The sequence below is a fragment of the Sphaerodactylus townsendi genome, linkage group LG06, assembly GCF_021028975.2.
Source record: "Sphaerodactylus townsendi isolate TG3544 linkage group LG06, MPM_Stown_v2.3, whole genome shotgun sequence".
In the NCBI taxonomy this organism is placed as follows: Eukaryota; Metazoa; Chordata; class Lepidosauria; order Squamata; family Sphaerodactylidae; genus Sphaerodactylus; species Sphaerodactylus townsendi.
In genome coordinates, this window is record NC_059430.1 from 38,310,363 (window position 1) to 38,329,270 (window position 18,908).

The 18,908-nt window shown below is 43.0% G+C and overlaps 1 protein-coding gene across 3 annotated transcripts in view; it reads left to right on the forward strand.

Moving 5' to 3' along the window:
- Positions 1 to 18,908, forward strand: part of LOC125434470 (TRIO and F-actin binding protein) — a 70,018-nt gene that overhangs the window by 31,893 nt on the left and 19,217 nt on the right. For all 3 annotated transcript variants that reach the window (XM_048499890.1, XM_048499892.1, XM_048499893.1), the window contains 4 exons: positions 15,019 to 15,075; positions 15,665 to 15,733; positions 16,091 to 16,180; positions 17,915 to 18,024. In XM_048499890.1, the coding sequence (XP_048355847.1) occupies positions 15,019 to 15,075; positions 15,665 to 15,733; positions 16,091 to 16,180; positions 17,915 to 18,024 (326 nt within the window). The remainder of the gene's footprint in view (positions 1 to 15,018; positions 15,076 to 15,664; positions 15,734 to 16,090; positions 16,181 to 17,914; positions 18,025 to 18,908) is intronic.

The window sequence follows — 18,908 nt, forward strand, 5'->3', positions numbered from 1 at the left end:
TTAGGGTTGTATTGCATTCTACAACCATAGATGCTTGTTCTTGGCTGAACAGGGCAGTTCATTCCTTCCAAGTCCAAGTAAATTGAAATGTGAGAACTAAGTTTATTATCAAACCCAAATGTGTGCTATTTTAGATAGATATAGTGTTTCATGTATAACTTCTGATGCTATTCAAAACATGCACCATATTGATACCTCTAGTGTGGATATTTGTGTTATGCAGAAATAAAAGATATGTCTACTGGAAAGGGGTATATGGTGGGGGGAGGATAATAATTATTAGGGAGGGTATTTATTTGTTTAATTTATAGTCTTCCTTTATCACTGCGAGACAAGATGATTTACAGCTAAAACTATCATACATCAAACTTACAGTTTCCCCTTCTTTATATTATCAAACTTTATAGCATTGAACATTTCAGCATTGTGTGCAGTATTCCTGCAACCTTTGCAGGCTCTGATCTACTCTAAGCTTTATGGGATCGTACAATTTATTTCTATTGATTACTGTTTCGGTAAATAATATGGTTTTGGAAATGGAAACAGCTTTCTCTGTCTGATCAGAGGTTGTGTCCATAGCTTCTTATGAACTTCGTGTTTCATGAACTTCAAAAAACGGAAGTTTTATGCGAAATAAAACCAGCAGTTTTCTTGCATGTTAGTTTGCATACACACACATGCAGTTATAAAGTCAAAGTCTTTGAATGGTTTAATATTCCAAACAAACCTTGAACCCATATTATTTTGTTCCAGCAGTATGAATTGTTTGTGTAAAAATACTCCTTTAAAATACCACTTGAAAAAAAAATTTTTTGGCTCATCCTGATGAAAGAAAAATATATAACTGATAAATTCCAAAAGGATTTCCTAATTTTCCACTGAAAACAAATGGTGGAAATGATGGGGAAGGGTGGGAACTGTGTTCCCTCTCCTCCATGCCTCTTCTCCTGACCTTCATGTGTCTACTGTGCTCTATAATTCATAGGTTTAATTTTGTTTGACTTAAATTCAAAACTCACATGCTCACAAGTTTCTAAGTTTCCTGCTTCCTATCTTTCCTTGTAATTAAGGTCTCTTGATCCAGAAGTATATCAAATTTCAACTTTCTCAGTAGGTCTGAAGTAACTATTTCATGTTATGTTTTGTTTCTCCACCCCATCCCCCTTGATGGGGAGCACTGCAAAAGTTTGTTTTCAGACTGCATTATAATTTGGGGTTACTTGGATTAAGTTCACCAAATTTAATTCCACCAAGCATGTGGAAGTTCCCTAATAATTTTGACCCTAAGAGCCAAATTCTGGATAGATTCTTCAAAGATTGCTATACCCTGTTCAGGATAAAGATGACAGGAGATTTGTGGATTCATTGACAATTTCTAGGACCACCTTTGTTCTGGAATGCTGTGCTTGGGTCCTAGTGCCTTGGGAACAGAACTAGGTGCGCACCAAGACCCAGCGGAGCATTCTAGAACAAAGGTGGTCCAGGAAATGGTGGATGAATTCACAATTCTCCTGTTCAGTTTATCCTGATCAGGGTTTAGCAGGTTTTCTCACTGAAGCCAGACTCTCTTAAGTTCAGAAATGTTGCATGATGCCAACTGTGTCATATTAAAGGCAAGTTTACACTTTTAAAGTTGGGAGGTGAAAACATTGAGGCTTTTAAAAGAAGTGGACCAATATATTTCTTTCTTCTTGCAGTCCTTCACATACTGACCTGGTTTTTGCTGTTGCTGTTCTTCTTTCTTGTATGGCCCCTTATCAGAGCCAACCTGTGTGTCTGTTAAAATTCCTCATATTTTCACATAGCTTATTTTACTCGTTTTCTGCTGTTTAGTCCCCTCAGGCATAGTTTGGTTTTAACACTCATTTGATTTACTCAAGTGACTCTTGATGTGGAAAGAATTTTTTTCTTTGCTTAAATCATGGAGGTGACCTTGACAGATGCTCACAATGGGAGGCTGAGGCAGGTTTGACCGACAGCCTTTGGGAAGAGGGCACTGCATCACGATTTGGCGTGGGATGATTTTTACTGAGAACCTCATATCCAGAGGCAACATAGGAGCAACCAGAATCTTATCCTAGGTCTTCAAGACAGTTGTGCTTTGATTATGCTGGTCAAACCTGACCACTGAAGAATGAAAATGGTAAGGGTTTAAACCTCAATTAGGAACAGCATATGCTACATTTGGTGTCTCTTGGTATCCAATATTGCTGCCTTTTTGCCTCATTTCTGGCTGCCCCTTCACCTTTTAACTAAAGTACATGTTTGTTTTGGATGCCAAGTACTGTTTGCTTTGAAGGGGAAGGGTGATCTGGGCAGTGGCACAATGGAGCTTGTGAATCCTAAGCATTTCTGACTGAGATCAGTATTCTGAAACCCTGATACATTCGATGGAGGCTTCTTTTGGGCCATTTTCTGGAGTGTGGAGAGAAACAGGCCACTTAAGGCACGGAGGAACCTGTCTCAGATACTTGTTTTGTTTTTCTTTAATAAGGATGATTATCAAGATTGGCTGGAAGTAGTTAACTTCTGCTGAGGTCGCAAAGTAGTTTGTCTCTTACAGCGCAGCTCTGCAGTGACCATGTGTGCCTTTATCCATCAGTATCTTTCAAGGGCAACTTTTTGGGGGTCATTTGTCTTCACATGTCAGCTATTTTGTTAAGAATGGTCTCTCCTTTCATAGACCCCGTCAGCCACTCATGTATATAGCATTTTATTTTGCAAAGCCCTTCAGTAACCTTGATGTTCACCTTCACAACAGTCTTATGAAGTAAGTCATTATTTCCAACTGGGAGAGGAATCACTAATTATTGTGCATGGTTACAACATGAGGCCATAGCAATGATTTTTTTTTCATCCCTCCTTTCTCTCCTGTAGGAGACTCAAAGGGGCTTACAATCTCCTTGCCCTTCCCCCCTCACAACAAACACCCTGTGTAGTAGGGGCCGAAGAGAGAGAGCCCCGTGAGAAGCTGTGACCAGCCCTTGTGGTAGGGAACCCGGGAGCCGACGAGCCGCATGCCGTGCTCCTGTGGCCCCACTCGCGCCCACCCGAGCCTGAAAGGCCCGGCTTCATCCTTGCCTGCCCTGCGAGGCAGCAGGGCGGAGCTTTACCAACCGCCTGCAGATGGCTGGTCACGCCGCTGGCTTTTCCCCTCTCGGCCCCATCCCGCTGAGGGTGGGGTGAAGCTTTCCTGGCGGGCTGTGCAAGGCCAAGCGCCCGGGTTCTATCCTTCCCCGCCTCTGCAGGCAGCAGAGCCGGCAATTGCCATCTAACTGCCCGACTATTTGGGCAGTGCCGCTGGCTTCTCCTGCTTGCCCATCCCGCTCGGCCGAAGTGTGCACTTTCCCCGATGGCCGCCAAGCCGCTTGCCCGTATCCCCATTGCCTCACCCTGCAGGCAGCAGGGCGAGGCGTATTCATGCCTTTCTCCAGAATGAGAGTGGAGCGTAAAGGTTAAAACCCAATGCTTATACAGTGTTATCTTTATTTTAAATGTCAAAAAAAATTGACTGCGGCTCCAAGTGTTTTCTTTTCCCATGGAAAACGGGGTCCAAATTCGCCTCTTTGAGTGTTAAAGGTTCCCCTACCCTGGACTATTGTCCAAGGCTTCAGCTAGCCATGGCGTGTGTTGGAGTGCACAGGGCTAATCTGAATTCCCTTATGATAAAGCCTCCACAGCTCAGGCGGCAGAGTGGAGAATCAAACCCGGTTCCTCCAGATTAGATACACAAGCTCTTAACCTCCTACGCCACTGCTGCTCCTAGCAATGATGGGGATTTCCTGCAGTTTTCCTGCCTTCGAACTGTGAGGTGATAGAGTGACCTCCTGAGTTTGCTAGAACTTTTACCCATTGATGATTTGCTGATTTAACAGTTCTTTTAAAAAATGTTGATTTCTTTTTGTAAGATCTGCCCTCTTTCCAATTCATGGAGAAGTAAGGAATTTTCTTTATATTGTTGAATTTCATGTTCTAAACTACTTGCACTTTTGATTCTCAGAATAACTTTGTAAGATATACACTAAAAGTTTATATTCCCAGGTGGGTTTCAAAAATTTACAACAATAGCAATATATCCAATCATCTTACCCTATCTAATTTGCTAATGTCGCAGCAATGAACCCTCAGCCAGTGGGCACACAGGAGACTCCTCTGCACCCATTGGCTGAGATATGTGATTGTGCATGGTAGAAGGGTGCTTGGCAAGCTGCCCTTCCGACAGACCTCCCACCTGCCTCCCCATTCCCCCGACCATCCTTACCCCTCACCAAGAAGCAACCCGACTGGTAAAGAAGCGCCGCCGTGCCACCCTCCTGCCAGCCTCCCACCTGCCTCCCCAGTCACACTCCCCCCACCCCAACAAGCAACCCCACCCTCCTGTCCGGGGCCCTGGCCTCCAGACTTTTACCCTGTCCCTGGCAGCCCACCTGTGATGCTTCAAGCCCTGTGCTAGCATGGAGTGATGCCAGAACAGCAGCAGAGTGCCATAGCAAACCCCAGAATACATTACAGTGTGGGGTGAGTTGGAGAACTGTGGCCGGGATCAGTGACGGGGGTGGGGGGAGGAAAAGGTAGGGGCCAGGACAACCTGCCACCAGTCTACCCGGCACCCCGCACGCACTATCCCCCTTCCTTGCCTAGAGCCCATTTCATTCCAGTTTGAAATGGGCTTTAATACTAGTGCCACATATAAAATGTTTTTAAAAATCTGTATAAAAATAGCAACCAGGTAGAAATCACTTACCAAGGCAAAAGGAATTTTTAAGATCCAGCTTTTGTGGTTCCAGACTACTAAAATCCTAATCCGCTGCTGGTTATCGATTGTTGACTGTACTGGCATGCTATGTATGCAATCTGCGTGAATCCCTGTGAGTAAAGCCGACTTTAAATAATGTGAATTCAAAATAAATAAAACTAGTGCTGATTTGCAAGTAGTGTTAGCAGTAGTTGTAAAAGGAAGGTCTGCTCAGAGAGAGCCAATTTTCAATATCTAGTAATAGGCCTGAAATATATGGGTCCAGCCTGGCTTCCCTTGGGAGTGAATTCTACCATGAAGCCACCATATTTCTCTCTGTTGCACCAATACTGTTGTGGTCCAGACACAAAATACTGTTGTCCTCTGTCCCTTGGTTAATGCAGGACTCTGTGGCTCTCCCTCCTCCCCTGTCTTCCCAACTTTGTCCATGTTTCTCCTACTCTGCCTTTGAATAAATGTTCCAGAACTAGATTCCTTTTGTAGGTAAATGAAGTGAATGTGTAGCTCACCGTAGTTGGCTCAGTTCCCTAGTATGTAAGGTATCTGTCCTCCCGTCAGGAGATCATAGTGAATAAAAGGGAGCTGTAGTTACACTTACGGAGCTGAAGGCTCATTCTCTTTGTTCCTCCTCTACCCTTTTGTGCCATCCAAAGCAATTCCTTTCCTTCTTTGGTGTTTACATTCTTCACATACTTGCCGACTATTATCATGTCCCCCTGTAGTTCCGATTTTGCCAGGCTAAGCACATTCAGTTCTCGTGAATCTTTTCTTGCAATGCCACCCCTCCAGTTTCTCTTATTGGAGTTGTGTGTTGGGATGTGGTGTTTGTTTTTCTGTATAAAACATCATGGTGCCCTAAGATGAAATGCAACACTTAGCAAATTAAATTGGTGTGGGGTTGTCTATCCTTCAAAGCTCGTATAATGTTAAAATTAAAATGGCTTTTCTTCTGACCCTTAGCTACTGGTTCATTAAATCACAAACCTTTAATGTGGGTTTTTCTCATGATGCTTTGTACAGTCTTGTATTTAGGTTCTTACACAACATCTCCTTGAGAGCACAGCCCCTGGATTCACTGTGCTCTGTGTTTTGGTTGGCAATGCCTGAAGTAATAGGGCATTTCCTGCTTTAGCTGAGCTACCATTTTTCATATTGTAGAAAGCACCAGGCACCTGTAATTTTGGGGCACTCCCACTTTGTTCTTAATGAAAAGATGGCACTTGTACTCATTCTTTTCCCAAGTTTGGGTGGAAGCTATCAGTAGGCAGAGTGCAACATCACCCAGCATGTGCTTTTAAGGTGCATGAAGGAGGGAGGCAAAATAGCTAAGAGCCACTGGAAAATTGATGCTGTCCTATCCCCAGCATCCAGTTGTTATTCCAGAGAATTCCTCTGTATGTCCACAGGCAGTGTAATAAACCAGTTTAAACTGATTACTCCTGTGGACAAGGCTGAATTAAGTCATCCTGTGTGTTGCTTTGAGGAATATGGCTCTCGTTTGAAATCTCCTTCATAGCTCTGGCATTGTTTATAAACACAAACACTGTCAAACTATTTGTCTTTTAAGGTTGGTGTTGTCTATTCAAACCAACAGTGGCTTTCTTGATAAGATTGTCAACTCTGGGTTGGGAAAGGAGTCTGGGAATGGCAGAATATGGGGATGAGAGAACCTCAGTGGAGTATTATGCCATATTCAGTTTTACAGAAGGCCAGTGCTTTCTCTGATGTTCAGTTTCTACAAGTGTTTCATTTTTCCACAGGCACTGATCTCCTGCGAAATCTAGAGATAAGAATTGTAATTCTGAGAATCTCTAGTAGCCTTCACCTGGAGGCTAGCTTAATAATGTTGAATATTTAAATTTCCATAGCGTGCGTATATTATAAACAAAGAAAATACGGTCATTTATGTTTAGTCACATGCTATTCTATTTGTTGAGACATAGAAAAGACATTGTCAAGATGTAGTGATTGTAAAAAATGTTGTTTGATTTGCAAAATACATTGTACATTGATACAGAAAGCATTTTAGGTGCAGAGTTTTATTCATGTATTAACTTATAGGTGTACCCTCCCCCCCTCCATATTATGATGGAGTACCAGTCTTGAGGCTGACCGCCCTACTTCCAGTGTCTTGGGTCTTTCACATCCTGTTCTACTTTTTTCCTTTAACTGGAAGAAGAAGAAAAGTTTGTATTTATATCCCCCCTTTCTCTCCTGTAAGGAGATTCAAAGGGGCTGACAATCTCCTTTTCCTCTCCACCCACAACAAACACCCTGTGAGATGGGTGGGGCTGAGAGAGCTCCAAAGAACTGTGACTAGCCCAAGGTCACCCACTGGCATGTGTTGGAGTGCACAAGCTAATCTGCTTCACCAGATAAGCCTCCACAGCTCAAGTGGCAGAGTGGGGAATCAAACCCGGTTCTCCAGATTAGAGTGCATGGAGGTGCCATGAACTGAACTGGAGCCTTCCTCATGCTAAGTAGATGTGCTGTTGCAGAACTATAACTCCTCACTTTGTTGGGCTTCAGGAGGACCTCAGTAGTGATTTTTTTTCCCCTGCACTTTCCTTACGTTCTTATGGGAATTCTCCCTACAGATTTTTTAACCACTTTAAGAACATAAGAACAAGCCAGCTGGATCAGACCAAAGTCCATCTAGTCCAGCTCTCTGCTACTCGCAGTGGCCCACCAGGTGCCTTTGGGAGCTCACATGTAGGATGTGAAAGCAATGGACTTCTGCGGCTGTTGCTCCCGATCACCTGGTCTGTTAAGGCATTTGCAATCTCAGATCAAGGAGGATCAAGATTGGTAGCCATAAATCGACTTCTCCTCCATAAATCTGTCTAAGCCCCTTTTAAGAAGCTATCCAGGTTAGTGGCCATCACCACCTCCCTGTGGCAGCATATTCCAAACATTCAATCACACGCTAGCGTGAAGAAGTGTTTCCTTTTATTAGTTCTAATTCTTTTCCCCCAACATTTTCACAATGGATGCCCCTGGTTCTAGTATTAGAGAAAGAGAGAAAATTTCTCTCTGTGGTCAACATTTCCTTTCTACCCAGCATGCATAATTTTGTAGACTTCAATCATCCTCCCTCAGCCTCCTCTCCAAACTAAAGGAGTCCCAAAGCGGCTGCAGCCTTCTCCTCATAGGAAGGTGCTCCAGTCCCTCAATCATCCTTGTTGCCCTTCTCTGCACTTTTTCTATCCCTCAATATCCTTTTTTTTTGAGGATGCGCGTGGGCTCAGAACTGGACATTAGTACTCCAAGTGCGGTCAGCACTCACTGCTTTATATATAAGGGCATGACAATCTTTGCAGTTTTATTCTCAATTCCTTTTCTAATGATCCCTGTGCATAGAGTTTGGTTTTTTTTACAGCTGCCATGCATTGAGTTGACATTCCCATGGAACTATCAACTAAGACGCTTCAAATCCCTTTCCTGGTCTGTGACTGATAGCACTGACCCCTGTAGCATGTAATGTGAAGTTTGGATTCTTTGCCCTATAAATTGCATCACTCTTACATTTTGCTACATTGAACTGCATTTGCCATTTCTGAGCCCACTCACCCTAATTTATCAAGGTCCGCTTGGAGTCCTTTTCAACTCCTTTGTGGTTCTCTCAACACCACCCTACATAATTTGGGTATCATCTGCAAACTTGGCTACCACGCAGCTACCTACCAATTCTACTTCCAGGTCGATTTATGACAAGGTTAAAGAGCACTGGTCCCCAAAGCGGATCGCTTAGGGGACACCACTCGACATCTCTCCATTGTGAGAACTTCCCATTTTACATCCACCCTTTGTTTCCTGTTTCTCAACCAGTTTTAATCCAAAGGAGAGGACTTCCCCTCTTATTCCTTCATTGCTGAGTTTTCTCAACAGTCTCTGGTGAGGAACTTTGTCAAAAGCTTAACTTTTGGAAATCCAAGTAGACAATGTCCACCAGTTCAATTTCTGTCTACCATGCCTGTTTACACCCTCAAAGAACTCTAGTAAGTTTGTAAAGACAGGATTTGCTAACGCAAAAGCCATGCTGACTCTTTCTCAGCAGGTCTTGCTTTTCTACATGTTTTATAATTTTATCTTTTAATGATAGATTCTACCAATTCTACTTCAGGAACGGAGATCCAGTCAAAACTGTACTGGCCTGTAATTTCCTCGGTCCCTCTAGATCCTTTCTTAAAGATTGGTGTGACATTGGCCATCTTCCAGTCTTCTTCAGGTATTGGTTCCAGATTTCCAGGATAAGTTGCATATTAAAGTGAGAAGATCAAGCAATTTCATAGCTTGAGCTCTTTAAGCACTGCTCTGGGTGAATGCAATCTTGGGCCAGGGGATTGCAACATTTAGTTTAACAATGGCCGCTAGAACTTCTTCCTTTGTCTACCACCACTATCTCTCGCTTAGTTCCTGGATAAGCCTCATTCGCTTCCTAAGAAGTTTCTGGTTCAGGTGCAGGAATGTTCCTCACCTCCTCTTTAGTGAAGACAGATGCAAAGAATTCATTCAGCTTCTCTGCAATCTCCCTGCCACATCTTTTAGCACACCCTTTGTTCCTTTGTCATCTCAACGGGCCTACCGCTTCCCCTTGCTGGCTTCCTTCTGCTTTTTTGATGCCTACTTGAAGAACTGTTTGTTGCTGGTCTTGATGTTCGCAGCCATCGCTGCTCCTCATAATTCTTTTTTTTTTGCCTTCCCTTTGGCAGCTGTTAACTTGCTTCTCTTTGCCACCATTTGTGGGCTCCCCTCTCATATTCTTCATCAGTCAAACCTCCTGGACTTCCATTTTCTTACAAAGACATTTTTTTTTTCCTGATAATTTCCTCAACATCTCTTGTTAACCATGGTGGCTTTCTTTTGGACTGTGGTGCTGCCTTTTTCTAACCTGTGGGAAATACATTCCAGCTGAGCTTTTATTACTTCATGCTTTTTAAATAACCTCCAAGAATCCTGGACATTTTGACTCTCTTTGATTTTCCTCTTTCAGCTCCCCAAGCACTATCCCCCTCATCTGAGAAATTTCCCTTTCTGAAGGCTGTAATGTAATTACATTAGTAGTTGCCATACTTGTCTTCACATGCTGAGATACTGAATCTGACAGCATTGTGAAGTCGCTGTTCCCTATCGGCTCAACAACACTGACTTCCTGCAATCTCACAGGTCCTCTGGGTCCCACATAGAATTAGATCTAGGATCACCTCTCCCCTGGTTGGTCTCCCACAACCATCTGCTCCTAAGCCACAGTCATTTATGAAGCATATCCAGGAATGCTCTCTCCCTTACTAAGTGACCTGAACATGCATTTTTCCAGCTTCTATATGGGGGATAGTTAAAATCACCCACATTACTCAATTGGCTCACATTTTTTGTTTGTTTTGTTGGCCTCTCTAATTTCTTTTTCCATCTCAGAATCCTCTTGTGCACTTTGATCAGGGGGGACGATAATATATTCCTAATATTAAACTGTCCTTCACACCTGGTATTGATATCCACAGTGATTCTGTAGGGGAACCAGCTCCCCTTGCATTGTCTATTTTATGTGATACTATGCTCTCTTTGATGTAAAGGGCAACTCCACCCCCAATGCGCCCTGTCCTATCCTTCCTATAGAGCCTGTAGCCTGGTATAACAGCATCCCACTGGTTCTCCTCATTCCACCATGTCTCTGTAATGCCCACTATATCAAAGTCCTCCTTCAAAACTCTGTACTCTAGCTCCCCCATTTTAGGTCGAATGCTTCTACTATTTAAGAGCACTTTAAAGTGCTCTTCTGGCATCGTGTGTCTTTAGTGTGACTCCTGCATGGAGATAGGGAAAGAAATTCATTTTTTTTATTTTCCCCACTGGCTGTGTATGGTGCAATATGGAAGAACAGGTCCTCATTATGTACATCTTGCTGTTCTTCATAATTCGAAATTCCTTGGAAATACGCAATTTCCACTCAGAAAAAATGCACTGTGGTTCTTATTAGATACATTTCTTTAAAATATATCTAAAAAAATTTATACATTACTCATCATGACTTTGATGTGTATCATGACTTTTATTCTTGCCTCTAATCTGCATGGCATCCTAGTTTATTTGGATTTTAAAACGCCATGGAAACAGTACAGCATTTTGTCTGCAAGATACAAATATATTACACATGCCACATTCCTTTGGCCTGTTCTGAAATCTGGGTGTAACTGGCTAGAGTTATCCGCTATACTCTCTTGCTGTTTGTTGCTCCTACTTCTATGGCCTTTTATGTACCTAGGGATTTTCTTGAGAACTCCTCCACGCTTTTTCTGGGAAGTGGGCATTAGAGGAAAACAGAAATGGAAAACAGTTCAGTGCTCAGGCAGTTCCTGTGTGCCAAACATGTTTGCTTAAACACATGCTGTTTAAACATACACCCAAAAAGTTCAGTTTGAAGCTATTTAGAGGTACTCTGAACTTGGTGGCTTGCTTGTGGAGTGCTCTCATTTAATTAGTTTTTTTTCCAGGATCACTTGAGAGAACCATAGGGGTGTAAATGATGGTAATGAGAATGCGTACTTAGTAGCAAGTCTAATTAGTTGCAAATGTGTATCCAGTATCCCTATTCATCCTTTCCTATTATAGCTGATGTGTGGAAACCCTGTTATATCCTGACTACTATTTAAAAACTGTTAACTAGTATAGGCACTGAATCCCTAACTAAAATCTGATCATTCTTCTTCTGCCTTGACCAAAGAGATTATGGCTCTTCTGTCTTCCTCTCCCTTCCATCAGCATTCATGCTACAGCTAATGTTTCAATTTCCATTCTATCCCTGTTGTCAGGGTGTACTCCTTGACTTTTGTTTACTTTGAATTTTTCCCTTGGCTGAATGAATTGAAGCCTTTGATATAATTTGACCATTTGCCCTTGGTTGGTAAGTTTGTAACATACCATCTCTATCTGAAGATTGAGACGATTGGGGGTGTGTGTATGTTTGTTTAGTGCACAGTTCTACATTTCAGGTCTGAATACGGGCTTAACCTGTTTTTAAGAAGGCCAGGATGGAGCAAGACCTCAAACACTGGGCTTACTAAATACATTAGTGTCTTTTGAACCTGTGTCTAGGCAGGGAGATATTTCTTTTACCATCTTAGTCGGTTCAGTACACCTCAAGAATAATACATTGTGAAATACTATGCTATGACACATAAATCACACTCGTATACCACAGACTCCCCTGCCCTTAATAGGGTTTCGCCTTTGTTTTAGTTGCATCCTGTTTCTGCATCCCCCCCCCCCCCCCCCCCGCCGCCTCATTCTCCACCTGTCTTGGGGCCATGAGATTTCATTGCCTCTGTAATGGAAGCAAGAGAACTAGCATAGGTATGTTTGCATGGAGAAGAAGAGATGGTATTTGGAGAGGGGAAGAAAATGAGGAAAAACAAACTGAGCCTGGAGCCTTTTCACATGATTCTATCTGTTGATTTATCTTCCCATTACCCCCCCCCCTTCTTCCGATGTTTGGCAGCGCTGGAGGTGAGGAGGGAGGAAGCTTGGGTCACCTAGCTCTAGTTTCCATGTGGGTTTTCTTTTCCTCTCTTCCTGTTGACATCCAGTCCCTGCAATCGGACACCCCAATCAAGTAGCTCTGCAATAGGCTGAGACTTGCAGCTGTAGCAACAGGTGGCCCTTCCCTTTACCCAATCAGGTTGTCCTGTTCGGGGCGGGCCAGGACTTCTGCTCTGCTGTAACCTTGGGTGTAACCCAAGAGCTGAGCCCTAGGAGATGAAAGAAAGGGAAAGTTTCACATAGCTGGGCTGCGTGAGAGCTGGGTTTACGGAATTATCTGGCACCTGGTGGGTGCTTTTTTAGAAGCCCGGGGGAGGCTGAACATTCATCCAGGTGTGGAGAAGCACCCCCAACCATCCTCTTCTCAACTGAAGTATGTGGCACCTGACCCCATTGGACAGATTTCTTTTGAATAGACATCTTGATACAGACGGCTCTCCGGTACAGACATGGTTTTGCTTTATCTTTCTGTTTCTATCCCACGGTGTTAAGTCAGCTGTTGTGGTGGAAGGGAGAGTGGATAAGTGCTGGTCCAGAATAACTCTGTCATGGAAGCTGATCCTTCCCCTCATTGATCTCTTTAGAAGTTTCACAGTAATTGGTTCTTCTGGAAAGTGGGGCTGTCTTTCAACTACAGTCCAGTAGGAGGTGAACTTCCTTCCAGACTGTAGCATAGCCAGGCATGTTAGGACTTCATCTACAGACCATCACTTATAACTGAGTGTCCAAATGAAAAGTTGGGTTTTGTTTTTTTAGCAACAAGTATTTCTTCTCTGCCCTTCTGGGGATGTTATTGGATATGAGAATTTTCTAACAATGACAGAGACTGAGGTCAAAGTTCAGGAAAAAGGGAAACTAATACAGGGATGGAGAGCAGAGGCAGCAGTGGTACTGATGCGAGAGAGACAGAAAAACAAGAAGGCGGTAGCCCATATGTGTTCAGCGGAAGGGTAGAGAAAGGAGCGCAGAGCGCACAGGCTTTATTTTTGCTTATGAAGAGAAGCAGTTAGAAAAAGCTGTTTTTGATCCTTTTTGTTCCTTACTTTCTCTGTATCACTTATAATTTCTGCAAATATTTTGTCGCTTTGTTTTCCCCCCTCTGATGACTGAAAGGTGGGAAATTCAGCTGCGTCTTATTTGTAGAAAGTCATCCCTATTGCTTCACCACTTCAGCTGTTCTGTGGTTTCTAGTTCTGAAATGGGAGGTAAAACTGGTTGGGGAGCAGCAGTCAAACAAACGTGTGTGGCATTACCCCTTTGGGTGATTTGGAATGGTATCCACCCCATTCGTGTTAGCACAGAAGTGGTGTGCTGTCGGGGGGAGCCAGAGCTCCTGGGTTTTTAAAGATTGTTTGCTGTCCCATAGCTGTGAGCACAAAATTTGAATATATTGCTTATCTCTGCATGAATGCAAAACTTAACACCCGTTTTGCTGGTTTCCTGTAATGTGAAGTTGAAAATTGATAAATACACTTTTTAAGAAGTGTAGTGGATACTATTGGGTTAGTACTCTTAAAAAAAATGCTGGGAAACAGGGGTGAAAAATCTTCAATTCAGTACTGTCATGTTGTGCCAGTCTTAATGGAGGCTATTCAGTTGTTCTTGCTCTCTTTTGAAACGTCCCTTAACATCTCTAAACATATTTAACTTATATCTGTCCTCTCAAGTCACTTTCTGCTTACAGGAAGAATTGCCTGCCAACCAAACCAAAAATCGCAACTGCTTGATGCAAAACATGAGTCCTTGAGTCTAGAGAGGGGATTAAAACGTTGAACATAAGCCTCTGTTTAAATCTCTCTTCTGGTGCAGGCTTATCAAACTGTTTTGAACTGATCTCTTGTCTCTCTCAAAATCATCTATACAACAATTGGCAACAGACTGCGAAGGAGCATCTTAAAAAGGCACTTCCAAAATGGGCTACTGGAGTACAGTGGCCCTCCAAAATATCTGTTCTGTGTTCCATTTCGTTGCCTTGAGTTGGCTTCATTGGCATAATGTCAAAATCTTCATTTTTAAAATCCTTGCTATTCACATTCGGTTGGTTGGTCTAAAAGCATGGATTCTTTAGGCCTGTTTAATGAACTTGTACAGCAAAATGCCAGTACTAAAAGCCAGTGGTGTTAAAAATAGCTATCCAGGCAACACTGCTTAACAGCAAACAGAAGGTATTTGGTCGACCAGGAGTTGCTTCACCTTCCCTGTCTCCAAAAAAGGGGAATCTGGGATACTGAGGTATAATATTCTGGTCTGTATTGAGTAGACCATGTCAATGCTATTCCATAGAACTCTTAAGAAGGACTAGTTAAAAAGCAAGCTTGGGGCCCTCCCTCCTCAGATCTCTGGTACATAAAGCCAGTGTGATCTAGTGGTTAGAGTGTGTGACTAGGCTCAATGTGACCCAGGTTCAAATCCTTACTTGGCCATGAATCTCTGTAGATGATCTTGGACCCAACTGTCTCAGCCTAACTCACCTCGTTGCATTGTTGTGAGGATAACATGAAGAAGAGGAGAGCTGTGTCTGCCACCCTTTTGCTTTTTACAGGAAGGATAGAATAAGAATGTTGTTGACTGGTAGGAGCAGAGGGAACTTCAGTACTAGACTGTTCCCAAATGGTACATGTCTCTTCTTTCTGATGCTCCGTTTTTCAGTGTGGTTAGACCTCTCATTTTCGATTCCTTCTTCCATCCCCTTTCATTAAACCACTGTGTAATCTCTTTTTTCCCAGCCGGATCTTCTCAATTTCAAAAAGGGATGGATGTCCATACTGGACGAGCCAGGAGAGGTAAGGCTGAGGAGATTGGAAAGGGATCTTCCTCCAACCCCCCAGTTGTCATTGCTTATAACCGTGGGCTTTCCCTCACCACTTTTTCAGCAACCCTTATTGAAGAAGCAGGCACAGGAGCTGCTTTTGAATTCCCTTTCTGGTCGATTGCGCTGCTTCTCACAAGCTGCTGCTCGTGCAATGTGGATGAAAATCTCTCTGGGTTTACAAATAAGAAAAGTACACAGAAAAAAGGAAGCTTTCTAAAGCACTCTTGGAATGCCCGTCTGAATGGAATGAGATGGCTGCCTAGCTAAGATCTTGGGAAGGATTTGTTCATAAGAATAGAATGCTGAACGACTGCTTTTTTGCCTAGCATGCTTTTGTGTATTCCACAGTGTCTCTTGCATGCTTCCTACCTATATCTTGTTGAATAAACAAGGGGAGGGAGATGTCCCTTGAGGAAGATGGAGTAGATGGACTGGAGGCTAACACTTGGGTGTGAGCATGAGAAATCAGTTGATGCTGCGCTCTTCCTTGGTCCCTTTAATCCAGCTTTTCCCTTTTGTCTTGCCCTTCCCATTCCCCTCCCTAATGGTCCTGTCTGCAGTGGAAGAAGCACTGGTTTGTGCTGACGGACTCGAGCCTGAAATATTACAGGGACTCCAATGCCGAGGAGGTAAGAAGGCATCCCAACCCTCATGTCCTCTCCTGCATTGGGCCGACCTGGCCATTACTCAGAGCACATGTGGAGCGTTTAAGAAAAGAACTTGTATGTTTTACTTTTGATGCCTTCTGAGGACAAGGGATGTCAGTTAAGGTGGAAGCTGCAATATTTGAGTATTATCTCTGTACAAATGAAAGAGGGTTGATAGAGGGTTTCTCAATATCAGGTCTATTCTTCTTGGGGAAAATGGTCGAAGAAATATAGAGGGGCTGATACTGACTTTAAAAAGGCAGATGGGAAGCAGACTACCAGAAGGGACAGGAATTGTGCTGTGGTAGGCTAAAGTTGATGGTCTGGAAATCCTTTCAGGCAGATGACCTGGATGGAGAGATTGACCTTCGCTACTGCACTGATGTGACGGAATTTGCAGTGCAGCGGAACTACGGCTTCCAAATTCATGTGAGTAAAGAAACTAAACAGCTGCCTGGTCTGTGATGCTTCGCACACTGCAGCTACCCTAAGGTGGCATCTCTAGACAAGGGGATAAAATGAATATACATACTTCAGCACAGTTCCAAAAGCAATAGTTGGGTGCATAAGGATGCGTGGATGTATGATTACTGAGTGACTTAGAATTGTAACCTTCACCTGGGAAGATGAATAATTTCATCTTCAAAACTATTCCTTCATGAGAGAGAAATTCATCGAGTAAACCAGTACATTGAGTAAACCACTAGGTACATTTGCTGTTTGGGGAACAGTTATGGCTTCTGTCAGTAATTCTGTTTACTTTTTCGTACCCCTTAAGTTATACCTCACTTTTATTCAGCAGCAAGGTAAAGGGGAGGTAGAAGGGTGTGCGTATAGCTGTAAAACCTAGGTGCAGTGTACAGGTAGAAAGTGAAGTTCAGTGGAGAAAGAGTTTGGCCTGGTCCTAGGAGATCTTGAGTCAAATTTCTCAAGGTTGCCCAAGTATCTTGTTCTCTGTTCCTCCACTGAAGAATGAAAATAGTGAAGATCTTTCTCGTAAAGATAACACATGCTGGCAAAAAGAGCTGTAAAAATTGTACCACTAAGGTACAATGTTTGGTCTGCCTTCTTGAAAGCCATTTTGTTAAGGAAAGAATGTGTAGTAAGATAGGGAATGCTGCTTGTTTTCTGGTCCCTAGCTACATGGACTCCTCGATATATAGGCAGGCAGTGCATAGTTTTAGTGTACTAACAATTGTCTGATCTTTGGGTTTTTGTTGAGGTGGAAGGGTTGAAAGCGGCAATCATGTTGTCATGACACTTTATTACTAAAAGGCAATGATCAGTGCAAATTTCTATGAAGCCCCTATTTGAGATTATTTTTATTTCTGCTCCAGCGTAATTAAGATGAGCTGCTTCCTGTTCAGTCATAAAGTAGATCTTGCTTTTTATGATTACAAGAATAGCTTCATGTTAGACAGTAACTTAAGCTCATTGAGATTGAACGTTAGTTTAACGCAGGCTAATGCTTCTTGTACGTGGTTTTTAGGGTGGCACTGGCCACATTAAATAGGACTTTGATTCAAAATGTCCTGTATAGTCAGTTTAATAAGGTATGTCCTCCAGAGAGTGTCGTGCTCTGCTAGTAACAACTTGCTGGTGTTCCCCGACCTGAAGAGTGCCTGGCTGTCCTTAACAAGAGCCAGAGCTTTCTCCACTGTGGCCCCAGCCTGGTGGAATGCTCTGTCAAATGAGACCAGGGCCCTTCGGGACTTACCTCAGTTCTGCAGGGCCTGCAAGACAGAGCTGTTCCTCCAGGCCTACAGTTGAGGGCAGCAATGAGTAGGTTCCATCTTACTTGGCCTCCCTTTCCCTTCCCTTGTTCAATTATACTGAACTTGTTTTAGGATATAGGGTTGGGAGATTTCGGAGCCATTCCGTCCTGAGTGGACCAAGTTGTTATATGTTTTAGCATATTGTTGTTTATTGTATTGTAATTTCATTGTTTTTGTATTGTTGTGAGCTGCTCTGAGCTTGCTGTGGCCGGGGACAGTGGTAGAAAAATCAAACAAATAAATAATGTTTGCCCAATATGCTTGTGTAGCTTCATGGAATATGCTCATCGATATCCTTTGCCAGGCCTCTTTTCAAGAACTGGCTGTAGTGTGCATGCCTGAATGAAATAAGAGGACGGTTAAGCCATGTTCGGAGTTTCCCTTTCAGACTAAAGATGGCGTTTTCACATTGTCTGCAATGACATCAGGGATCCGGCGGAACTGGATTGAGGCACTGAGAAAAAATATACGTCCTGCCAGTGTTCCAGATGTTACCAAGTATGTGCCCTGGAAGTATTCTTCTGTTTCTCTGAACTTACAACAGTTTATCTTTCTGCCTTCCTAGGTCCTTGATCAGTTTTTTTTAGACTTTGTATGGAACCACCATGGTCATTTGGAATTTCCTTCTTTGCTTTTGTAAAAAGGCATCTGTCTTCTCACCTACTCTGAGGAGTCTGCTACTGCTGTCTACAGTACTTTGTGTTCCGAAGCATGTGTTCTATCAGCTATCAAACTAGTAACGTCGTTCACTGCTCCTGAGGAACTGTGTCTTGATACCACACACAAAAATGAAATTTATTTTTATTTTTATAAATTTATTTATTTTTGAGTATTTGCTGTATTACACATACAAGGGCCTTCCAGATACTGCCTAGGCAGCTAACAAACATGCAGTGCAAATGCAGTGATCCTATTTACAGCAATGAAACTGAATTAAAACCTCAATGATCCTATTTACAGCAATGGAACTGAATTAAAATTCAGTCCTCACTGAATTAAAACCGATAGCATTTCCGAATGGCAAATATGAAAATAGAACTGTGCTAAATACAACAGGCACTGTCCACATTTCTTGAGGATGGGGCCACTGTCTCCTCCAGGGAGCAAAAAAGTGCAGAGTTACTGGGACGTGGGGGGAGGGGAATGACCAAAAAGCTCTCTTGCAAAACCTACTTCATTTATACTTTGATTTGTGTTGAAAGGGCCTGATCCTCCTTAGAGGTACACATAGGATTCCTTGTCAGCTCTGTAGCAAACCATAGGATCCTGTGGAGAGGTGGAACAGGGCTGTTTCCACTATATTTTATACTTGACTCAATATACATTCAAGAGGAAAAAAACCTCTTGTGGCCCTGGGTCATAGTATGGGCTTTCAGTAAGCT